The 25,369-nt window shown below is 45.1% G+C and overlaps 1 protein-coding gene across 2 annotated transcripts in view; it reads left to right on the top strand.

The window, feature by feature from the left end:
- Positions 1 to 22,889, top strand: part of exoc3l2b (exocyst complex component 3-like 2b) — a 41,446-nt gene extending 18,557 nt beyond the window's left edge. For both annotated transcript variants that reach the window (XM_039598083.1, XM_031751837.2), the window contains exons 2-15: positions 4,844 to 5,341; positions 5,898 to 6,121; positions 14,001 to 14,263; positions 14,348 to 14,614; positions 15,275 to 15,393; positions 15,676 to 15,790; positions 15,947 to 16,057; positions 16,460 to 16,560; positions 17,134 to 17,250; positions 19,085 to 19,220; positions 20,341 to 20,463; positions 20,538 to 20,693; positions 20,954 to 21,075; positions 21,438 to 22,889. In XM_039598083.1, coding sequence (XP_039454017.1) covers positions 4,881 to 5,341; positions 5,898 to 6,121; positions 14,001 to 14,263; positions 14,348 to 14,614; positions 15,275 to 15,393; positions 15,676 to 15,790; positions 15,947 to 16,057; positions 16,460 to 16,560; positions 17,134 to 17,250; positions 19,085 to 19,220; positions 20,341 to 20,463; positions 20,538 to 20,693; positions 20,954 to 21,075; positions 21,438 to 21,726 — 2,604 coding nt within the window. In that variant the 5' untranslated portion in view covers positions 4,844 to 4,880 and the 3' untranslated portion in view covers positions 21,727 to 22,889. The remainder of the gene's footprint in view (positions 1 to 4,843; positions 5,342 to 5,897; positions 6,122 to 14,000; positions 14,264 to 14,347; positions 14,615 to 15,274; positions 15,394 to 15,675; positions 15,791 to 15,946; positions 16,058 to 16,459; positions 16,561 to 17,133; positions 17,251 to 19,084; positions 19,221 to 20,340; positions 20,464 to 20,537; positions 20,694 to 20,953; positions 21,076 to 21,437) is intronic.
- The last annotated feature ends 2,480 nt before the right edge of the window (positions 22,890 to 25,369 follow it).

Below are 25,369 nucleotides of genomic sequence, written 5' to 3'. Positions count from 1 at the left end.
CCGTCTGTGGTGTGAATGACCTGCTGATGTCAGCTGTAGTTTCTCGTCTTTGGGCTGCTTTACAGTCACAGTACTGAGAGCAGCAGTTGTGATTGTGCACAATGAAGCTCTCAGCTTGTTGCCTTTGAAATGGTTGCGTTGAGGACTGAGACCAGCTCTGAAACCAGTTGCAGTCAGTTCCTGTCTTCAAAGCGTCTTCAGTGCGTCAAGATGGCAACAAAACGGGCTGTGATTGATGGCATCTGCATCCAATCAATAGCTGTGTCTAAATTTACAGGCTGCATCCTCCTGAGGACCCGGCCTTCGCGGTCTACGTGTGCTGGGTCTTCTGAAGGCGGAGAAGGCCGAAGTGAGCGGCTGTGAAATGGGACGGTCTAGCCTTCAGATCTGCGTCACCGCTGTCTCGGTGGAGTTTAATAAACTCAGCCGTCTGCTCCTTGCTATGTAAAATATAACAGGACACTGGAGTAAACCATAGACCGTTTCACACTTCTGTTTAATCAGTTTTCTGTTTGACGTTTATTCAGCTGTGTGAAAACTATAACTTTAATCTCAGCCAAACCGATTTAGTCAGGAACAAATACAACACTGAAAAAGCCAAACAGAAACATGTTTAAGTTATCTAAGTAACTTATATATCATGTTTAACCTGAGTAGCCAAAGTCCGCGGGGATCTGAAAATGATGAAGCCGGGAGTTCGCTGTTCTCACCGGCTCTAGTGACCCTCGACCTCCCGGTCAGCTATCAAGCTGGTGGATAACAGACGTCTCTGAAAACGTCGGTGCACTTTTGCAAATATGTGATGTCTTGATAAACCGAGCAGATATTTGAAGTTTACACAGCTACTTTCTCGCCTGAAAATATCTTAAAAGTTTATTTTGTGACACAGAAACAGTAATAAGAGTAATATTAAAACTTAGTAGCGGCCGCCATTGTTGGAAGCTGGAATAGGCTGGGCCGCGCTATGAATTCTGGGATATGGTTGGCAACGAAGGACACACCTGACAAATCTTGGGAAAAGGAGAACGCATTTGTTCGGTGCATTTGGACAGCCTTTGTCGAGTCGCTATGACGTAATCGGCCTTCAGATGCGGCCTCAGGAGGATGCAGCCTATGAATTTGGTAATTTGGCGAATAACTGCCGCCTCCTGTAAGAAAGCTAACGGCCGGCTCTTGTTACTGTTCTGCATCTGAAATGGAAACAGATTTGTTCCTCCGTTCTCGTGTTTTGGCTGCAGACATCCAGTCAGGAATCAATGATAAATTTGGGCAGGAGGCGGGTGATCCGCTGCCAGCCCTTCTTATGAAATGATTCCTGTTATGACTTTTTTTTGGGGATGTTCTGTTTCCTCCAGCAGCCGTTAATCAGCTGATTATCTACACAGTCATTAATCAGCCGCGAGCACAAACACGCTGAAGGTCAAGGCTGAGGTCTGTGCCTCCCTCTGATTGGTTATCAGCTCCTCTTCCTGGCTTCCTGTCTGTTTTGTGACACTGAAAAGGTCGTGACTCCTTCACCTTCACGTGATGCTTAAATGTCGTGTTGAACTCGTCCACACGTGTGTGACGACACTGTTGGAGCAGCGGGGTGTTTCTGAGGTTGTGATGGATGTGAACGTTTGGATGACAGGTGGAACATCTAATCTGTGCTCAGCTGTAGTCTGACTGGCTGGTGTTTTTGCTCCTGACAATAAAGTGACATTAATCAGGCAGACTTTTAGGATCTAAAATAAAACAGCACAGGCAAAAACAAGCGTCAGACGCCGTGCTTCATCTGTGAGACCAAATGAAGCAACATGACGGAGGTGAGCAGCAGCCCTAACCCAGACACCGCAAACAGAGCTCCAGAGCTTCAATCTCAGGTGGGCCCGGCCAATAAAACCAGTGCACAATAAGATAAAGTCGCGCTGCACGGTCCTCCCTTTCATCATTCCTTTCTGTGTTTTGGGCCGCAGACAGACTTTAAAGAGCTGAAACCATCAGCCGTGTGCCTCGGCTCGTCACTGCAGTCAAACGACTTCATAACTACGTGATGTGAGGAGCACACGAGGTACCCGAGCTGAATTAGGATGTACACTCTGTATCTTTGTGTGGATACTGTCACTGAACGCATGTCTGCCTGTGCATATATGAAAGTCAGTGTCCTCTCAAGTGATGGAAACATGACTGCAAGGGCGCACAGGGAGCGGATGTTGTTCATGTTGTTGGTTTCCAGTCTCACCAGCTCAGGACACGCCGCTGCTGCCAGAAATAGACTCTCAGACACATACACACACACACACATGTGAGGAAAACAGTGACAAAAACGAGCAGAGTGAAGTGGGAAGTGATTCAGTGGTGTTGGTTCCATAAATACCCAGCAGCCCTGGCGGCAGGCTCAGGAAACCCATGTGGAGCCCAGTGGCGCTCGCACACAGCCTGTTTTCTTCAAGAGGGTCGCAGGGCATCGCGGAAGCTTCTGGACACAAACAATAGGAGCGGAAAGGACAGCGATAGTGTGACAGGCAGAGGCGAGGACTCCTGGGTCCACGGGGCGGGGCCCGGGTACAGCCTCCAGACTGCCAGGAGCGGGTTGGCAGGGGGACCAGCGTTGGACGGGGGGTGGGGGTCAAACACCGAGAAATCAAGTGGTGTGAATGTTAGGACTGACCGTGTTATAGGCAGCCTATGGATGCAGCTTCCCGTAGACTGCATCCAGGTTGGGATAATCTGGGATCAAATCCTCTCATCCAGTTAGGGTCGCCGGCCCTGTGTGTGTCCATGTTTTATTGACGGAAGTCTGAAGGAAGTCTGCTTTCATTTTTCAGCACAGATTTGTTAAAACAGTCCTGCTCAGTAATATAGTTTAGTCCTCGCAGGTGGAGTTTACAGAGTGGACATTAATAACTGCCGCGCTGGTTGAGCGATTCTCCGAAGGCCACATTTAATCATTACAAAGTTCCCCGTGAATCATTACCGAGCTGCTGTCTGTTAATGTTTGGAGAGTTTATGAGTCTTTGTCTTCAGGCTTTATGGTTTTGGGAACATGTGACACCAGCTGCTTTACGACAGGGCAGTATCTGCTCTCTGTCGCCACCGTCACGCTGTGTTTGGCCACCCTGCATCAGTTCTGCTGGCGGGCTTACTGGCGCCTCAGACTGCTGACATTATTTCGGCCAATTGGAGAGCTCGATTTTCTGAAAATGTTCCTGAAGACGTTTAAAGGAACCGTTAGGTGCCTTGAAGCAGTCCTGCAGCCCGTTTATAGCTTTTATCTGTTTCTTGATTCATATGTTCAACAGTGTTTTGCATTGTCATGCATGTCATAGTTAGTGTTAGGTGTGTCCTGATGTGCGTCAGAACACCTTCGTCCTCCTGTGATTCATCAAAGCTGTGCTATCTTTGAAGAACAATTTATCTTCTGTTCTCTGACAGCCCCAACCCTAACCCAGCTCTGAAAACGCGTCTCAGCATAAAGACCTGACAGTTTTTTCTCGTTGGGTGGAAATGAAATATTCAGCCTTTTTTAAATTTTCCTGCGTTTGTAAACAAAGACCGGCACATGGAAGAGGAAGTCTTGGCATGGATGTCCGCTGGCTGCATTGAAAGCCCCAAAATATCAGTCGTTATCCCCAGAGGCAAAGTCACCACACGCCTGTCCAGATATATCCGACGCTGTCTGTTCGTTTACGGGGTTATTCCTGTTGTCTGTCGGAGGCTTCTCCGTGGTTTCATGCAGGTTGTCAAAGTCTGTGATTAGTTTGAGCCAATAAGAAGGAACCTGTGCCTCAGGAATCAGCCGTGTGGATGTGGCGACCATCAGATTCCACATTAGAAACTAACTGTATTATTATTACTGTTTTATCATGGGATTATATTTATGATGCATACTAATCTTCCACATTAATGTCAAACTGACAGCTCGGACATCTTCGGGTAGGAGGCGGATGTGTTGCCATGGTCACCGTGAGTCCGGCCCTGACCTCTGCGTTATCAGAGCAGCTGTCAGAGTGTAACCGACAGCCTACGTCAGGGTGGAGTCTTATCAGAGCTCAAACACTGAAAACATTTCCTGCAAACTTACAAAAAAGCAGGTGTGTCCTTCAGGTGTGTCCCGTGGGCGATTATTCATCCCAATGAAAAGTTCAAAACTTGATTTAATGAAACGAAATAAAATCTTCTGAACTTTTTTCATTTTCAGCCTCAAACTTTTATTAGTATTTTATTCGTCTAATAATCATCCTTATTATATTGTAAAGATAATTAACTAACATAATAAAAGATGAACGGCAAATGTAATTTTCCAGTTAAACTAACAAACTGATGAATAAACTCATCAAACTAATCATGATTTAAAAAACGTGCGTCCTTCTTTATTTCCAGTGAATCTTAATTCCACATGGTTCAGTTTTCCTAATTTAAATCCAAGTTTCTTTGTTTGAGTCGACTTTAAACGACCTCTGCTGACGCCGACGCAGTGATGGGGCGGAAACGTGTTTTTCACTCAAAACGCGTTACGATGTTTTTATTAATTACAGAACATCAGCAGCAATGATCCATTTCTAATAGCTTATATGTCAGTAATTGTGAGAACAGGATTTGTATGATGGTTTTTCTGATGAGGAACTTGAGACACAAACAGCAGACTCTGGTCTTCACACACCAGCAGGGGCTCTGCAGCAAACTGGAGACAAACTGGAGCCAAACTGGTTCCTGTTTGGGCCTCTAATTTCTGACCTGTACAGCAATGATGAAAATCGTGATGATGTTTGTAGATGAATCTGGTTTGATTTTGCACATTAACAGTCAAAGTGCCCAGTAACATTATAAAGCTTTGACGCCTATCCCCTTCCTTCGTTCCCAGGTCTCTCCCTCCCTCTCCCCTCTCCCCCAGCTCCATCATGCCCATCCTCAAAAACCTCCCAGTGCGCCTAAAAGGTGGTCCGACTCTAGACAACGCCCTATTCATCCGCAGGATGAGCCTCAACATCACACCCCACCATCATAACCCCTTTGACAATGATGACGACAATATCCATGGTAATGGGGGCCATGGCAACCACTGGTCACCCGGCAGCTCGCTGCTGGACGGTGACGTGCCGAGGGACCGCAACCCATTCGAGGACGAGGAGGATGAGAACGAGGCCAACGAGGGGAAAAAAGGAAGTGGAGGAGGTTCGGTGAAGGGTTCCTTCAAGTTCATGTCCCCGCTGAAGAGCCTCGGGAAGCTGGGGAAGAACCTGAGGATGTCGGGAAAGAGTGCCACACTCTCCCCACAGGGGTCGCTGCAAGGGTCGCCCTCACCTTCACCTTCCCAAAAGAAAAAGAGAGGAAGGAGGAGTTCTGAAGGAAGTCTGCTCAGGTAAACGTGGGATTAGAGTAATGGCGACGAATGATTATGAATGGGCTGAGTTTTAAAGGATGAAATAAACCATTAAATTATCAAATAGACGGGAGAGAGGATTCACACTGACATTCAATATAGAAAGTAAGAACTTGGAAGGGCATTTGTGAATGTTTAGATAGGAGATTACAGGGATCTGTTGAGGTAGAGGAATAAAATCTGTCAGTATAACGTGGGTCAAGGGGAAGGGGGATTAGAGGCCTTGAGGAATACAGAGTGTTGATGTGGACGAGGTGGAACGATAAGCTTTTTGTTTTGGCGAATTCTTAAGTTCCAAGTTCAAGATACAAACAAACATTATGAGATTAGTAAAGTAAAAATGCCAGAGGTTATTGGATGGGTAGAGACCTCTGTGGGATAAGAACTGTGGACAGAGTTTGGTCCATAAAAGATGGTTGTTGAGATCGAGTTTGTTCGACGGGTGTTATTAATGGTTCGGGTGGAGGGGGGGTGTAGTTGCTGGACTTTGTTGTGACAGTCGATCTCTGAACTTTATGTTTTGTCTCCATAAAAGGTTTGCAGGAAAATATCGTGACCCCTCCCGTAAGGAATCATTTGCCAACGGTGAGGTGAACTGTTCGGAAAGCGAGTGCGACTCGACAAGCCGCCGCGTGTCCTTCATGAGGATGGTGGGCCTGGGGAAGACGAAGAAGGAGTCCATGACTGACCAGTCGTCCCAGGGTCCTGAGGACCAGTCGGTGCAGGTGGAGGAGGTTAAACCCAGAGAGCCATTGTCAGGTAAGAAATCCCGCCTCAGCACGGCAGAGATGCTAACTAGTTTTTTCAAATATGAAAAATGATATTTGGTTTAAGTTTACAGTATCAGAAATACCATACAGACATAACACGCTTAAGTCCTGGCAACATGAGATCGACCAAAGATAATCAGATTACTTTTGCGACACGGTTTGACATGTTCAGATGTCACTTCCTGTCGATTCCACAGCTTCTATTGTTAGACTAAACACTTTCCAGTGTCACCACTATGACAGGACATTGTACCGGTGGAAGGAAACTACAGATGCGTTGGCATGTCCACCCATCCAAGAACAACTGTTTTTGTTCTCAGCTGTTTCTGGTGTTTCAGATTCCAATGAAACTATCAGCCACAGTGAATCTTTCAGTCCTCCAAGCTGCACACGAAACACAGATATTCTGTTTCCAGACGTTTTCTTTGAGCAGGGTTATCGTCCTGTTGATTTTCACAGCCCGATCTGATCGGCGCCTGTCGGCAGCCTGTGGCTATTTTAAACACAGACGCTGAAATTTAATGGATGGAGAGGGTCGGTGAGGAAGGTGATATCATGGCCAACTGGGTGACGCTGAGATGCTGTAACACTGGAATGTGTGTGTGTGTGTGTGTGTGTGTGTGTGTGTGTGTGTGTGTAATGTCATAAGTACTGGGCCGGTCATGGAAACTTTGTAAGGGCGTCTATTGTTTATCACACCCTGTTTACACTGCCATTTTGTAATGAATGATTCAAGAGTGTGTGTGTGTGTGTGTGTGTGTGTGTGTGTGTGTCAGTTCCTCCACACCCTTGTTTGTATGGTCAAACGGCTTCTCTGCTGTATTACTGTGTTTGTTTTCATCAGCAGTTATTCTGTCAGTTATTTTCTCGTTCGTTTGTGAAGTTTAGAAATCAGTGAATGTTTTTGGCAGAAGGAATCCCAGTGATATGAAACGTGTTGCACTGTGGAATTCTGGGATTTCGAGGCTGAAATTTCAGTCCAGATTTATTTACACAGCACCAAATCACAACAGTCGCCTCAAGGTGCTTTATATTGTAAGGTACAATAATACATACAGAGAAAAACCCAACAATCATATGACCCCCTATGAGCAAGCACTTTGGCGACAGTGGGAAGGAAAAACTCCCTTTTAACAGGAAGAAACCAGGCTCAGGGAGGGGCGGGCCATCTCTGGGGTGAGAGAAGGACGACATGTCTGTGTTTGAACACGCTGCAGGTCTCAGACTCTGGGCTGTTTTCGGGATGAGTGCTGCTGATCGGCAGCTCGTGCTGTTTGTTTGGTACCTGAGGATGAATTTACTGGGTCATCTACAGAGGCAGAACCTGCAGTCGCTTCTCGGTAGCGGTTCAGTTGGTTTTCACTTGATTGAGGTGAGCTGTTTGACTGCGAGGTGAGCAGAGAGCTCTGGATGCTCAGGTGCAGGCTTGTTTTCAGATGCTGCTAAACCACCGTATCAGCGGATCAGGTTGCCGCTGAGCGTGTGTGTGTCTGAAAGTACAAACGGTCCTGACTCCAATAATCCTGTTTGGCAGTGAAACAGAACGCAGACAGAGCTGCACCGGGTCAGGCGGGCCTGAGAGAAAGAAGGACTTTACCTTTACTTCTGTCTGAACAGACAGCAAACACCTGCAGAGCAACAGTCGAACAAACCAGGACGAGCACAAACACCTGGAATAAACTGAACACCTGCACAAGTAAAAAGGAGTCACAGAGCAGCTCGAGAGTCTCAGTCTGGATCTGTGGGAGGATTTTCTTAGAGCTGAAGGCTCTGCTCCTGATCAGAAAAGTGCGGTTGCACTGATTTGAAAACGTCACGGTAAAACACCTGAAGTAGCAAAATGAGTTTGCTTTCTAATGAAGAGCAAAGGCACTAAAACAAAACACCGAGTTTCACACAGTCTGTGCTTGGCTGTCGAGTCTAAAGAATTTGAATGCAGCGCAGCAGAAAGTGCTGCATTCCTCTGAGGTGCGATCCAGTCAAAGCACACAGCAGAGCGCTGCTGACCTGCTGCTTAATGATTTCCTGTGCTGAGTTCAGGTGCAGTCTGATCCCTGCTGGAGTCTCAGCACTGGTCTTCTTGGTTTGTTGTTTTCATGCGTGCTGGCTTTTTATCTAAGCATGCAAAGCTGACAGATGTGCATCTGCTGCTCTGCACAGCAGGTATGCATCAGAACAGGGCACCGAGCAACAGTACGCCTCTATGTAACGCTCACTGCCTTCGTTAGATAAGAACAAACTCTCACAGATTGTTATGTTTCATATAAATTAGGAGATGATGAAGTTGAACATTTTTAGGTCCCAGAATAAAACGAGCGAACATCAGCGCTGCTCGCCGACACGTTTAAAGCTCAGCAGTAAAACAAAACGTTCGGCCTGCTGTGCTGCAGTCACGACAACTTGACAACAGTAGATTTCTTTTACAGGAAATTTCTTTTTATTTCCATTTAAAACCACACTGAGGTCTTGTTATTTGTGTCCTTCGGAGAATGTCGGTAGCTGGTCTCAAAAACGAAGGCAGTGTTGCAGTATTTCTGAATTTCTGCAGTTCTCTGACCAATAACACGGCTGCTGAGAGATGGGTTAATTGGATGTGATGAAGCTTCCTGACCACAAAGCTACAGTGTAACTCACATCCAGCGGCGACTTCACGGTTGCCGCGCACGTCTGTCTTTTAAATCTCGTCTGTGTGTTTGAGAACTTTTGCTTGTAACTGAAATAATCTTTTCATCAGCGATGACTCGATATGGCTTTAACGTTCTGTGCACACAGATCACCTGATAAACATCAGTTATCAGACATAAACACGGAGGTCACAGGCGCGGTGATTTCATAACTGGTTTCTTCTTCTTCTCTGCGCAGGTCCTCTGAAGCGTAAAATAGCCCAGCTGTTTCAAACTCTCTGTCATTCCAGGACGGTTACAGCATGTTTCTGGTCATGCTGTCTGTCCAGTAAACACTTTTCTGTGTTTGGTTCTTCCAGAGTTCGAGAAAGTCGAAGCGTGTTCACCTTCTGAAACTGAAACTCTGGAGTTTAAAGTTCAAGCTGAACGAGTTTGAATCGGTTCAGACTTCAGTGAACACAGTGCTACAGTCCAGTTTACTGTATATATATTTTACCACCCTTGTTTCTTCACTGACAGTCCGGTGACCGTAGTAACGGTGGTTGGAGCGAAGGTCAGAAATGGTTCGAGTAGTTGGCAGAAGGAGGAGGGGTCAGTAAAACCCTCGAGACCCTTCACAAAGGGGAGTGACGCACCTTCATTACAGCCTTTTAGTTAGAAGGGCTTCTTGGAAATGAAGGCAAGTGATGAAAGACCCGCTTCATGGAATTTACCGTTGACAAACTGCGTGTTGTGTGTGTTTCATTAATCCACGCTCGTGTTACCGCTGCACGGCGGCTCCGCCGGCCCTTTGCTGGCGTGTTGCTGCAGGCCTCAGGAAGAAGGTGAAATATGAAACAGGAAGTCCACTTTAATGAGTCTTAAAAGCCCCAAAAACTCAATGCTCAGGTTTGTGTCATTCAGAGGTGAAGAAAGAACGTGTGAAGCTGTTTGGATCCACAAACACTAAATAGCTCCCGTGTCTCAGCTCAAGTTTTTTCTTTGATATTTGGCAGCGTCGCGTGGACGTCATCGAATGCTGTTCTCTTTGGTGCTGTCAGATGGGGATTCTTCCAGTTTCTGTGTATTTTAGGGTAAAATTCAAGTCGAGTTTTATTGTCAACCCAACAATGTACACCTGAGTATAGAGTAGGTCGAAATCCTCCTGGATCATGTTCAACTACACAGGAATAAGATGTACTTAGAAAAGAATGGGAATGAGACTAAATAAATACAATAGTAGGCAGAGAGGGGCGATGAGGGTCAGCCATGATGCTAGAGGCTTTCCAAATGCAGCGCGAGGTGTAAATATCCTGTAGCCAATGACGCGCTCAGCGGTCGGCACAATCCTCTGCAGGGCTCTGCGGTCGGACGCGTGGCAGTTTCCATACCAGGCTGTGATGCAGCTGGTTAGGTCGCTGTCTATGCTGCCTCTGTGGTAGGTGTTAAGGCTGGGTTTGGGGAGGCGCACCTTCTTCAGTCGCCTCAGGATGTGCTGTCGCTGCTGGGCTCTTTTTTTATCACCAATGAGTCTACAAAATAAAAGACTAACGTAAAAGTAAAGGAGTAGATCTAAAATTAGGACACGAGACGCGTAGAAGTCGTGGTCATGATATTTTCTCAAACCAAGTCACGACCCTGCATTTTATAATGATGCGTTCATGGTTGGTGCAGGGCAGTTAGAGGTTTTTCAGCGGCTGCAGCATCCTCCTGTTCCTGACCAACTATCAGCTGCTGGAGGACTTCCTGTCAGTGGCCACAGTGAGCGGCTTATCTGACACCAGTGGCTTCACTGCTCTGCCAGCAAACACACACTTTTAACAGGAAACCTTGAGAAACTTCACAGGAAATCTGCAAACATGGATCGAAATTCCATTTTCTTCTCTCCTTTTTCCGTTTTTGTTTCTTTACTTATCCAAATTGGATCTCTTCAGCTTTTCCTTGTTTCCCGGGATATATCTCCACTGGTGGATATTCATTTAAAACATTAATAAAAGGTTCAAGTACTGAGGCGAGTGTATGTGAGCCCAAAGCTGAGGCTGCTATAAGCACTTAGTTTCACTCGATTCCTTCAACTCTTGGATCTGTGTGAGCTCACAGAGGGAGGAGGTCATCTCAGATGCAGAAGCCCCACCCACCTGCTGTTCAAACCTCCTGTGTGTGAGGGGCAGCAAATCAGAAGAGAGTCATGTCCAAGAGGGAGAAGCTAAACCTGCTTATTTCAGACAGAGAGTGAACTGAGCTTTCATGACTTCAGCACACTGTTGCTGAAATTATAGTTTTATTTATTAGCAGCAGTCCTTTTTGAATTCAAATAAAGTTTGACTGAATAAACTGATGAAAACAATAATTTTGGTAACCAGTTGTTTCCTGAGCTGTCATGAAAGGTTTGGCCTGCGTCTGCAGGAAGTAGGCGGTCTGATCTGAATGTGGCTGCTCAGCTCTGCGTCTGAGAAGAGAAACACGACTCTCTTCGCTTTGACTGTGAAGCTGCTGAGTCATGTCTTCAGTGACCGTGGGCTTGAAGTCGGAGCAGGTCTCCTCCGACTGAACCGGAGCGCAGGAGAAAAATGTGAAAACGCAGCTCAGATTACGCTCCACATATAGAGAGACAGTACTGCTACTGTTCATGCAGACAGACGTGCAGCACTACACATGAAAAGCACTCGAATAAACTTAATTAAATACCAAACGACACAGGCGCGTATAAAAGCAGCTTCAGCGTCTTCGGTTTCGCCTCCGCGGGGTTCACCAGGTTTCATCGTCCAGCAGCCAAACTGCAGCCGCGAGCTGGACGTGTTTTCACATCTGTGTAAAGTGAAACTAAAGAGGCAGATGTTTCATCTTAAAATATGTGCCGCGTCTGGCGTTCAGCATCGCTAATGTGAACACATCGGCAACAGCATCCACACAATTAGCATTCAGGGCTCACGGCTGGAGCCTCAGCAGCTGTGTGGCGTTCAGGGCCCGACTAACTGTGGGGCTGTAAGGCTGGTATAAAGAGTAGTGGGAGGACCAATAGGAGGACAGAGTTCGATAACTTTAACCAATGGCAGCATCGTTTTTCTCGCTGTCAGTTATTGAATGGTTGTTTCTTTGTGCCTTTCTTTAAAAACTAAAAAAACTCATCATATTTCAGTTTTTTCCATTTTCTGCCTGTCTCACCTTATTACATCACACAGGTGGGGAGAAATGAAGACATCTGATTGGTTGAACTCTGTCGTGTCTGAACCAATCGTGGTAAAGAAGCTTTGACTCTGTGATCTATTCATCTGGAGCATCGCACGCTCTGATGTGAAATGCAGTGTGACATTGATTAAACGGGTTAGGACCATGAGCGGGGTGGTGATGGAGGTGGTCATGGTGGTGCGAGGAAGAGGGTGGAGGTGGGTAGGGCTTTGTGCATCCAGCTGGAAAAGATTTCCTGAAGTCTGAAATGAACAATGAGAGCTGTGTTTGAGGGGAGGGGACACGATGTATAGTGTGTGTGTGTGTGTGTGTGTGTGTGTGTGTGTGTGTGTATTCTTAATTAGCCATCCACATGAGGACCCACTAAGTGTTGTACTCTGAGACTCTTAGTTGACTGTCGGGACATTTTTGGGGGATGTTTCTGTATCATGAGGGCATTTTTATTCTCATACTGTACGTTTCAGGACAGACGGGACATTTTATGGGGAAATGCGGCACGTGGATCCATTTCTGCACTACTGTTCGTTGCTGTGACTTTTCCTCTCAGGGAGTGGGGTGTTTTAAAAAGTTTAAACTAGATCTGTAACATCTAGAAACAAAAGGTCCTTCGCACAGCAGCTGAGCTCGTTTACAGTAAAGGATACTGTGCTGTGGTTTCCTCAGTGCACAGATCACAGTATGTGTGTCAGGCAGGAAATCCACTATTTCCTCATCTATAACTTAAATGTGCAAAAAGTATTCAGAGAGTTCACGTTTCAGTTTCCCTGAAGTTAAAGACACACATTTGACAAGCACCCCCCGGTCCCCCCTTCCTGTGACCTTTGACCTCATTCCTGCTGCAGTTTTTACAAACTTTATTCCACCGTCGACCTACAAACAACGAAAGACAAAAGTTCAAAGTGGGGATGTTCTGCTCACATTGTTCTGCTTATAGAGATGATCTTCCTCTGGGCTTTCACTGTTTGTGTGTGTGTGTGTGTGTGTGTGTGTGTGTGTCATCCTCTCTTCCTCTGCCGGCACTGAGCACATCTGAAGGGCCTCACATCCTCCTCGCTTTCTCCACACACAAACAAACACAGAAGGCTTTTATTTTGAAAGAGTGGCCCTGGAGAAGCCGTCTCCTGTGATGAAACAACTGATGTAGGAGAAGACCGAGTTTCCTGTCCTGCTGTGTGTGTGTGCGATGAATAACTGAGTCATATTTCCCCTGTAATCACACATGCAGTAATGCAGTATCCTCTGTGATGGACACTGTTTGCTCCACCTTCTGGCTGTGACCAATCAGAGCAGAGATAAACACTTGTAGTTTCTGACCTAATCGAGTCTTAAGAGTTTATGCTGAGAAATGATTATTAACCACGAGACAGGGCCGAGCAGTGAACGCAGACCAGCAGCAGCAGCTTCACGTCTTGGTTGAAGTCATCCCGAAGGCTTCGAGTCGTTCTTTGGCAGCTCTCACAGACCAGCGAGCTCACAAAGGACTACTTTAATGAACTGTATCTATGTCACAGAATCAATGTGCAATATTTATGAATAAACAATAAACCAGTGACAATCAAAGTGACAATCAAAGATGGACGCAGACAAACAGCCGTTCAACGCTTGTTTTCCGCCTGTCAGAGCGGATAAGCGTGATGCAGCTCCGTCGAAGGGGAAGCCTCCCTCAATGACATCACTCCAGCAGATGCTGACCTCAGAGCATTTTGTAAACTCCTGCAGACATTTTTACAGCCAATAAAAGAGTGAGAAACAAACATGTTCGCAGCCTGAATCTTGAACTCTTCTGCTCTCTCCACCTAATTTCCCCTTCACATCAGTCAGTCGTATAAACTGTATTAAGGTTTGCGTTATTTGTTCTTTGTTGCACAGAGTTAGGATCCAGCTTTGATGAGTGAAAGTTTGATCTTACCAGCAGTATGACCACGTCGTGGGGTGGGGGTCTTATTTCATAGATCAGAACTGAATCACTGTTGTGGTGACGGTTTATTAAAGCTGTTTTCTTCACGGAGAAATGCCAAACATCCTCCCAAAGACATTTGGATGGATGACGTCTTAACGTTCCTCTGTCTCCTCCAGTCCTAGAGATCCTGCAGCTGGTGAAGAAGCGGGACCTAGTCCTGGCTGACACCCACATCCTGGAGCTGGAGCAGGAGTGCAACGAGCGAGCTGCCACGACGCAGCCCGAGGACGCGGCGAGCCCAAGTGTCAAAGATGGCGGGCGGAGGAAGGCGAAGGATGTGGAGCTGCTGTACGAGGAGCTGCAGAAGGAGCTGTGGGCCGTGGTCAGGGAGTCCCTGAAGTCTCCGACAGCCGGGCCCAACCTGGGTCTGGTGGTCCAGGTGAGGGAACTCTTCTTTCGCGATGGCAACTGATGAAAAACATGAGAATATTCGACTCACGTCAAAGTCCTCTCACTCTAACAGGTGCTGCAGCAGGAGGAGCAAGTTGACAAAGACTGGGAAGTCAGCGAGGGAGCGGCCCCAGGAGGCCCGAGGCCTCGCCGCCTGAAGCAGAGGTGGAAGGAGGCGGTGGAGGAGGCGGCTGACGACTCTCTGCCTCAGACCGCCGAGTTCACAGCTGGAGAACTGAACAAGTACCTGGACCGGCTCCGAACCCGGGTGGTGGAAGACCTGGGGGCCGCCAAGAGGAACGTGGTGTCCATCTATCCTGAAGAGTACCAGCCCTTCCAGGTGAGTCAACACCTGGACACAAATATCACATGTAATGCTGATCTAATGGAATCGATGTTTGCAGCCTGTACAACAACAACAACAACAAACTTTATTTATATAGCACATTTAGAAACCAGTGGTGTACCAAAGTGCTTAACATACAAGAGAGTAAGATGAAGTAACAGGGAAGGATGAAGGCTATGGCAAGGTACCAAACATGCTAGCAGGTTAAATGGCATTAAAAACAAAGAAGCAAAAGAAATGCATATAAAAGCATAAAAGAACAATATGTGTAAAGGATAAAGCAGTCAAAGATTTTAAAAATTATTAAAAGTAGTTAAGAATAGACCGAAGATAGAAATAAGCATTAAACTAACTAACAAACATTAACCAGTAAAAAAGGCGAGGTTAAATAAGTGGGTTTTTAACCGCGATTTGAAGGATTGAATCAGACTCGCGGATAGCGATGGGGAGGTTATTCCATAGATCGGGTGCACCCACGGCAAACGCTCGGTCACCTCTAGTCTTCAGCCGGGATCTCGGCAATACCAAGAGTGACTGGGAAGATGATCTTAGTGCTCGGGTAGGGGTGTATGATCTAAGTAGCTCAATGAGGTAGCTTGGCACTATGCTGTAAACAGTCTAAGTGCTCTAACGACTGACATTTTGACCTCTCAGGTGTACGTACAGAGCTACCACCAGGCAGTTGCACGGCAACTGAAGACCATCACTGACAACCAGCTGCAGATCACAGACATCTACTCCCTGCTGGACTGGCTGCACAACATGTACAACAGGTATGCACATGTTTCAGGTTTGAAGCGTTTACACAGGACAAACAGACGAACCTGAAACCAGAGTGACCGTCGATTGGTCTTGTCCCTCAAGTTTACATGAAATTCATTGTTGAAAGTATCATTACTGACCTGCAAGAACAAATAAAGCGAAAGACAGTGACACAAAAGCTGCAGGTGCGATGGAGAATCAGGTTTAGATACACATGAGTCTGTGTGGACTCAGGCTCGCTGCTTAGGTTGCTCATGTGTGTGTGTGTGTGTGCGTGTGTGTGTTTGTTTCAGGGATGTTCTGGGGACTGTATGCATCACAAGTCCATTCAACCACTCTGGGCTCAGTCCTCTGCTGCCGTCAGAGACCGTGGACAGACTGGAGCTCGACTGTCTTAACTCGGTCCGGGTGAGAGAGATACACATATTCTCACCTACCGTACTAACAGTGGCCCGTATAACCAGGCTGACTGAGCAGGGACCTCTGTTTTGTACACACTTTTGAAAAAGTAGCATAATGTCCGTGCTTTGTCAGTGATTTGTTGCCCGGTTTTTCCCTGCACAGGCTAAAGTGACCACAGAGCTGAGTCAGGTCCTGGACGACGAGGAGAAAAGATGGATGGAGTCGCTGCAGATCGAGGAGTACCAGATCACTCTGGCCAAGACCGTCATAGAGGTAATCCCCAACCTGCTGCCCCCACGCACACACCTCCGTCACTATGGCTACTGCACACACTCCGTGAATGAGTCTGAGCACCGCCGTGAAAAGCGTTTCCTGTCTGTTTAAATACAGGATATAATCAGAGTGAAGTGTTACATAAAGGTCGATTCCGCTGCATTTCGTATGCTGATTGTTTTCTGGGTTTGTCCTTCAACTGCAGCCAAAGTCAACATCAAACATTTCCTCATCTCTCTGTCACACACACACACACACACACACACACACACACACACTCTTTCATTCAAAGTTTATTTGCACTGAAAGCAGCTGCTGCCCTCTAGTGGCTGAAGCAGGTGTAGCTTAAGGTTTGAGGTGTGTGACACAATCGTACTGTCTGTATGTTTATGGCCGTTTCAGAGGCTGCAGGTTGATCTGGAGCGTTCGGCCTCCATCAACAGAAGTTTGGGCTCCAGAGTGGCGCAGTGCAGCATCAACGGCCTCGCTGACTTCCTGTACAGGTGCGTTCTTTTCAAATTAAATGGTTATTTTTTAAGCTAATAATTAGCTTCATAAAAAACAAATAAATAACAGAAATAGTAGCTGACATTAAAAAACATAAACAATAATAAAACCACATGAACAACCTGATGAAAAGCAGTTAGCAAAGGAGATGTGTGTCACAAACACTCAGAGACCGTTTACAATAAAACATAATGCTCTAAGATTAATTTTCTAATCAAATTCTAATGTACATTTTTTTAATTTAGAGGGTTGGCAGTAAAATTAAACACGAGTTCAAAATGATTCAGTCCCATTGTAATTCTTATGTAGTTAATAATTTACAAATGTTTCTCATGCTTGTTTCAACTGTTTTTGCTGATTATTAAGACATCAGCTACAGCAGAACAGTTCATGAGCTGGGTGTGAGTGCCGTGGTTCTTTTAATACAGACAGAAAGGACTCTTTGAATATCTGTGTGATCCGACTGATGAATGTGATCTAATATAAAGGTCCTTGAGCTGTAAGATGCTTTTGTTCATCTTTTTTTAGCTTTGAAAGAGCAGATCATGATTCTGGCTTTTTTGTTTTAGCTTCCAGCGGAAAGTTGAGATGTTCCATGAAGGGATGCAGGCCGGCATGTTCGGAGACAACCAGGACGGATACGTGTCCAGAACCATCGCCCTGGTCAACTGCTGCCCTCCATTCAGGTATAAACACACGCTCTTCAATATGCGAACGAACTGTGAGACAAACTGCTACAGACTCTGTCGAGTACTGCAGTTCTCAAAAGGGTTTTTCAACTTGTTTTCGTATGTTTTTGTAAAAGGTAATTAATTCCTGTGTTTATATATAGTTCAACTCTCTAAATATTAACTATAGCATCATCGCTGCGTGTGTGTGTGCGCATGTGTCTGTACATGTTTACATATCTTTGTGGGGACCAACAGCCCTTATGGGGACAAAATGTCATCCCCACAAGTTTGAAGGTATTTTTGAGACTCAAACTGTTTAGTGTCACGGTTACAGTTATGGTTAAATTTAGGCTGAGGGTTAGGATTAGGCATTCATTTTTATCAGTTGAACTATGGTGGCACGTTCATGTAATATCACTTTGTACCACCAGAGGGCGCAGGGGATCAGTGTAAGCTTTATTTAACGAGCCAAGTCATTAAGAGCACATTTCTAATTAAAGTACAGCTGAGTTAGAGTTAAAGCAAAATATATCAAGAGTTTAAATAACAGCAACACACGCGCTGATGAAACACTGCCCCTTGGTGGTGAAAGTTACAGTTATTACTGAAATTACCTTTAAGCTGTTTTAAGATATAAGAGGACACGTTTCTGTCCTTTATCTGTGTTTTTGCATCCAGATACAGTAAAGTTAAAATGACCTGATAAACACAGTGCAGTTAAGGTGCAATAGTTCCCTCTGAAATGTTGTAAAGTAATGCTGGACCAAGCGATCAGTTACCTGAGAATGATAGAGAAATGAAATATGAAGCATGTGCTGGATGTTATCATTGTTGAGAATGATCAGTTTGCCTTTTCTGTTACACCAAACTTGAAATAAGGACATTTTACAGATCTAACCCTCTGTTGGCTCTTAGGAATCGGTTCCTTTATTATTCCCAGATGGATTCGTGGATTTGCAGAGCTTTTTAACAGCTGACCCTTTGACCCATAACAATAATGATGGCTCTGTTCCAGCAATTATTGCAATGTCCCGTGGAAATGAACGAAGCTGTTGGTTCCACCCAGACACAGATTAACCTCAGAGGGTTTTCACATTTGACTCCAGGTGACCTCAGCCTTTATCTCCCTGTCAAGGCCGCTAAACCAACATTTGGAGCCTAAATTTCTAGCTCAAAGGAACCTAACACAGTGTCCCAATGCTGAGGCAGTTCAACAAGCTTTTAATAATGAAAATAGAGTTGCTCACAAAAGAAAATAGCACTAACAGGACTGCTGGTAACTCCAGACTCGACCTACATTTACTAAACCAAGCTGCAGGCTTTTTTGTGTGGTGAACCTTTAGCAGCCAATCAGCAAGTGAGAGAGCGGGTTAATGAGGGTGAAGTACAGACACAAGAAGATGATGACTGGACCAAGGGGCTGGGTCGCACACTACTACAGGTTTTATGTTACAGTGAAAGTTGAAATAAAGTTCATTTCAATGACAAATCAAAATAGGAGTGCTGATATATTTCAAACACACACAGATTTATTAGTTATCATTAATCTCTGGCTCTCTTTGTCTCGTCTTCCTCCCCTCACCAGTCAGATGCCCCCCCTCCCTGAGCCTGGCTCTGACAGAGGTTTCTTCCTTTTAAAAGGGAGTTTTTCCTTCCCACTGTCGCCAAAGCACTTGTTCATATGGGGTCGTCTGATTTTTGGAGTTTTCTGTGTATTATTGTTTCTTGACCTTACAAAAGAAAGCACCCTGAGATGAGTGCTGTTGTGATTTGGTGCAAAATGAATACATTTGAATTTAATTAAACTGAATTAATTTATATGTCTGTGCGTGTGTGTGTGTGTGTGCAGAGGTTTCGTGCAGCGCTGCGCTCAGTGTGATCCGTCAGTGAGCGAAGACTCTCTGCGTCGAGCCAACAAGTCTCTGGATCACATCGTCCAGCAGGGAGTCAAAATGCTGTCTGACCGGCTCTACCTGCACATCAGGGTAACACACATACACACATTGAGAGATCACAGAAACTGGGGCACTCTGAGACGGGAGATGCAGATGTTCTCTTCTTCTTCTGTTTCGTTTAATGGCAGTTTACTCCCCAGTGTATGAGGATACCCCCACTTGCTGACCGAGTGAATGAGCCCTATTGTAAACTGAACTTGCATCATTACAAATCGTTTTTGTGTATCCGTGTTAAATGTGATTTAGTGATAGTCGAGTGTGTTTATGCTTGTCTGTGTGGAGAGGATTGTTGGAATAGTGAAGATGATGTCCGCTATCACTGTCAGTTGTCAGTAAACACTGAATCTGGCTGATGAATGTTCATGTGTCTTATTACTAAGTCTGTATTGTTAAGTCTGTAATTAGGCGCCATTCTTCTTACAGCGCTGTTATTCAATCGGGGGAATCTCTCTGAGAAAAGCGTGAATTTGTTTGTATACGAGGTATCCATTGTTTAAATGTCCCTGGCAGTCAAAAAAGAGGCAGAGCTGTTGAGAAATGCTAAGAGCTAACTGGGCACTAACCGTGTCATATTAACTGTCGCAATGTTGGCAAAGAGAGGAAGTGACGTAAGATTTGCACATGCGCGGTACGGATCGAGTAGCAACACACTTCATGCCCCAAACCAAAATGTCAGATGCCATAAAGTGGTTCATAATGATGTTATGTTCCTAACGCTCACAGAATGGAAAAATCTTGAGAGCGCCCCCTATGGGACTGGAGGCTCTTTACCTTCTGCCCTCTCTGTATCGCACTGAGGCAGTTTTGATAAAGCTTTTTAATTCAGTTTGTGTTTTTTAACCTTCACATTTTTTTTTATTATTTATGCAACAAACTTTTTTTTAGGTTATTAACAGTTTTATAGTCTCAGATTATTAAAGTTCTTTTCTTGTAAATTTACACATGGATAGATGGACTATGAATCCCTCTGCTGGTTAATGATAACCAAAGATGTGTCCCTGTGTAAACGTGTGTTTCACTGCATTTGGTATTATTGCTAACTTATGCAGCAAGAGAGAAAACATCTGCTAGGGAACTTAGCTGACCTGAAAACGCTGCAGCTCAGGGCTCCTCTCATCTGCACTTCTCCCCACTTTATGTCTTCGTTCAGCCGTTTTTTGAGCGCCTGGTGAAGAGGAAGTGGCTGACCAACGCGGAGCCGTATGAGCAGATCGAGGCTCTCATCAAAGAGGAGTTCAAGAAATACAGCAGGATGGACAGTCCTCCGTATCAGGTACACACATCCAAAACAAGTACGTGGACGGTTGATGCTGGAGCTGCTGCTCATGTTCTCCAACTCTCTCCCAGCTGCTGGTGTCGGAGATCCACCGTCGGGTGGTGACGGAGTACCTCCGCTCAGTCATGAGAGGCAGAATCATCTGCACCTCCATGAAGATGAGGAAGAGGATGGCTGGTCGGCTTAGAGATGAAGGCAACCAGATCAAAGTCCTCTTCAAAGACCTGGTGAGTTCTGGAGGTCAGAGGTCACCGGCTAAACAACTTAACAGATAAAAGGCGCAATGAAAGAGAAATCTGCAGAATCTCGAGGGGTCCGATCTGAAATTATTTGAGATTTTAATTTTTTTTGAAGGATAGATGTTTCAGTCACATCTTCAGCTAAAAGCAGTAAAAGCAAAATGAACCCAAACCTAACAAACGCACGGGGTCTTCCTCTTCTTTGACTCTTCACAAACATTTTTTTTACACCTCTGTCCGTCTGTCAGGAGTCTTCCTCCGGTTGGCTGGACAGCGCTCTGTGTCACATCTCTGAGATCATCCAGCTGGAGGACCTCCCCTCCATCCAGATGGAGGTTGGAGTTCTGGTCCGAGAGTTTCCAGACATCAGGTAACATCGCCTTGGCCAAATGCTGGAAATCTTCTGCTTCTTGTTCTTGTTCTACCTACTCTGTTCTTTTTCTTCCTGTTCTTCTTATTCTTACTGACAGCTTACAGATCCTTCATGGTCATAAAATTGAAACTATTGATTGTTATAAATACTTAGGACTCTGGCTGGATGCTAGACTCACTTTTAAAAAGCCCACATGGAAACCTTTCTAGAAAATGAAAGACAAAGATGGGATTTTATACAATTTCTGTAACTCTTAAGATAATCGTACCTTCAGCTTCAGGAACGTGTGCTTTCTAAATGTGAACCACATCAAACACAGAAACACGCCTCCTCTTCACTCCTCCTTCTCTCTCCTCCAGGAAGAAGCACGTGTCAGCCATTTTGAACATCAGAGGTATGACTCGGCAGGCAGAGCGTCAGGAGATCCTCAACATCGTCAAAGACATTGAGACCAGTGACAGCGGCCCAGCAACGCTCTCCCGGGACCGCGCCCTCTTCGCCGAGGTGCCGGTCACCTCTGAGGTCCACTGCCTGAATGTCGGCTTGAGCCGCATCGCCCTCACCGCCTCTTCCTGCTTCACCACGCTGCGACCGCGCAGACGCAAAACCCGAACACCCGTCCAGGAAAACCCCGACGATGCTCTCTGAAGAGAGGCGGTCAGGAGCGTCCTGCTTCAGTGGCTTTTATGACTTTATTAACACAGTTTAGTCATAACGTTTTCCAAATCACAGTGTGAGGATGTAGACGCAGACACTGACAGGGTTTAAAATACGAATGTGTCGCAGCATTTTTACCGCGTGGCGTCACAGCTGTGCCACTGTGACAGATTTAGACCATCAGAAATCAAAGTTTCTATTCTATTCTTGTGTTTAAGAAGCAAAATGAGGATTATGATCTACTGTGAGATCAGCTTTTAAATCGCTTCGACTTATTTACTTTTTACCTTTGAGGGATCCTGCTGAGAGGAAACCTGGACAGAAATCCCTGCTGGATGAAGAGGGATGATGGCGAGCTGAGGAGAAACTGGACTGAAAACGAGACGGTGGATTGGATGTCTGCGTTTGATGACTGCTGGATAAGCAAAAGAATCAGTGCTAAATCACCCAGTGACTGAGTTAGGATGGGAAATGATTTCTTTGATTGGCTGTTTTTCACGGTTTCCTGCAGGAACGCCGAAAGGCGAGGAAGCCGGGTCTGTACCGACAGGAAGGTTCAGTTCAGACCATCAGGACTGCTGAGGTGTTTCTGCACAGCCTGGAAGCAGCAGCTCAGACTGAATGTGGATGAGTTTGGACCTTGTTAGAAATATGAGTCTGGGTCCGAACCCCAGAACATGGAGAAAATTCTCGACATGAGCATCTGAGTTTTGTTGCACATGATGAAAGAGAGTTTGAATCACAGGTACTAGACGATGATCTGAGTCTCTGTCGCGCTGACTGTATTTAAAGCAGTGATTCAAGTCAAAGCTTTGTGGTGTGATGACGTTTATTATGTGTCTTATTCTTTATTTGATTCATGTTAAGATTTGGGGAAATCAGAGGGCTCACTCTGGTGAACTCTTAGAGGCTAAACCTTTCATATATTAATTGTTGTACTCTGCACTTCCTTCCATTGCAGCGTTTTGGTCTTACAGCATAAGGTCCATTATTCCATGACCATTCATCTCCTCTTTTATTGCCTTCCCATTTCTCAGCTGAGATACGTTTTAGATTAGAACCACTTTTCTCTTCTGCTCTTGTAAATGTGGATGTATGTAATGAATCTTTCTGTACAGAGATCAGTTTAAATAACAATAAAACCAATCAGATCATTCACTGCTGTTTCTTTTCAAAGAAAGAGAGATGGGGCATTTTTTGAGGGAGCCACTCAGAGGAGAGTCTGGAAGTTCAAATAATAATAATGATAATGATAACAAAGAAGACTTCAAAAACGGGCCATAAATAATGTAAGCACATTTAGTAGAATAACCATATGGGGCCAAATACTTTGTATCCATGTCCTCCTCGGATGGTTAGGTAATGTGTGCCAGGTGGCAGTCAAAGGCGGAGGCCCTGGCAGACTGATCCTTGATTATCGAGGCTGGCGACTGTGACATGAAACCTCTCTGGTGGAGAAGGAGTCTGAGTTAGTGCGTGAGGTTGGGAGACACTGACTAGACATACGTGGGCTCATCTCAGTGCATGGTTGGGGCACTGCAACTAGTCCCCTGGAGAGGGCCAGGACTCTGTACCAGTCTGGAGTTGTCCTCGATGAGAGGCAGCAGGCTGGGATGGAGGGTTCTTTAGCCCTTTGGCTTGCTGCCTGACGAGGGGGTATTTCCCTGCACCTTGGGGCCAGGAAACTGGTGCTGACTGTCATTTGCGCTTATGCACTAATTAGTTGTTCAGAGTACCCACCCTTCTTCAAGTCACTGGGTGGGGTGCTCGAGAGTGCTCCATCTGGTGACGTCATTGTTCACACCGCCTCCCTGATCTGAATCTGAACGGCAGTCTGTTATTGGACTTCTGTGCAAATCACAGCCCATAACAAACACGACAGAGCCCAGAGGTTCTGTTGGATTAATCCCAGCAACATTTGCCTCAAGTTGCTTTAAGGTGGTTTAAAGTAAAGGGCCTACAATAACACAGATGAGGCCGGGCCGATGACTGTACCAGTGTAGGGTCTGACAATGGGTCCATAGGTTTTATACCGATACCTGCCGATAGTCAGAGTGCTGTTTCCTAGCCTGGAGAGGTCATCCCACAACATTCACTGACCCACCACCAAACCAGGTACTGTTCTCCACGGCTTCTCCGGATCCTTTCACATCTGTCACAAGCGCTCAGAGTGAATCTGCTCTCATCTGTCAGAAAAGTTTTCACTGGACTCTCTGCAGGCCTGTGAAAAACATTGGTGATGATTCAGCTGCTCGTACAGCTTAGTTTGGATTTATGTTGAATCCAGATTGCCTGGGACCGCTTTATTTCTGCTGACCAATTCACTATGGAATAATGATGTTATTGCTGTCATTGGACCATACACAGCACATAACAGTCAAAGTTACAGAACGTGTATAAGTTACAGTAGAAAACAATATGTGAGAGCAAGCATGTTTGGTTACTATAATAACTCTAGTTCTCTAGAGAAACAATGATCGATGAGATTCGAGCAGAGTACGATGGCGTTTTATAGAGAAAGTTCACAAAGCTCTAGTAGAAAAACTTTCTGAGAGTATTTTGAATACCAGCCTTCTTTCTGATGTCTGACAGTTTTAGTAAAATAAAGTCAGGGTCAAAGTTTGATGCAGTTTATTGAAGAGTTGTCCATCCACATAGAGTAAAATATGTCACAAGTGTTAGTGAGGCGTTTCGGTCTACAGAGAATAAAAATACCAGCGACAGATTTTAATACCATAAGAACATAATTAAGACACAGTGACTGCCCCACCGCTTCATCCTCTCAAAGACTCATGGGAACTGTAGTTAAATCTTGGCTTTGGTCCAAATATTGAATTAAATGACTCAGATATTAGAGTGAGTTTTATCTCTAAAATAACGATTCACCTAAAAAGAAAATCTGACAAGAAAAAAGTGTTTAAGGATGACGTTACTTTGGTGGAGAATGTGGGCGGGGCTTCAGGGTGTCAGTGTTTACCAAAATGAAATAAAAATCTGTATGATTTTAGCATCAAATAGCACCAGCATTAATTTCAAGCTAAATAAATACTCTGAGGTTTACAGTAAAAATATAAAACTGTGACATTCAAACATATTTACAAATCATCACAAAGAAAATACTGAGCCTGACCGACGACCAAAACAAAGAAACCGAACCCAAGTTAGAAAATCTCCACTGTAGATTTGACCAAAAACAAAGTGAATATAAATCCATGACAGTCATTTTTGGTTTAATTCTCATCAAGGCATTTATCAGTAACACAAAGAAATGCTAACCAGTGATTACAAACCAGCATCACGGGACGAATGTGCAACATAAAAACAACACAAGCCTTTCTCAGGCCTGTACCACGGAGCACCATTCAAGGCTTACAGAGGCATTAGTCTGTGTTTTGGGGGCTACAAAGATGCTTTACTTTTTATTCAGGTACATCATTATGGTAAGTTGTGCAGCAGAGCATGATTGAGAAGAAATTAATACATCCCAGAGATCCCTCATAGCTCAGTGTGCAGGGAAAAAGATGAGTAGTCTACTTTGTAAAAACACTTGAAACACTGAGAAATATATTATAGGAGAAACTTTATTACCAATGCTTTGTCTTCCAGAATGAGTAATAAAGCAATTTAATTGTTT

The sequence above is a fragment of the Oreochromis aureus genome, linkage group 14, assembly GCF_013358895.1.
Source record: "Oreochromis aureus strain Israel breed Guangdong linkage group 14, ZZ_aureus, whole genome shotgun sequence".
Classification (NCBI taxonomy): domain Eukaryota; kingdom Metazoa; phylum Chordata; class Actinopteri; order Cichliformes; family Cichlidae; genus Oreochromis; species Oreochromis aureus.
The sequence above is the reverse complement of the archived record's forward strand: the minus strand, read 5'-3'. Positions and strand labels throughout refer to the sequence as shown.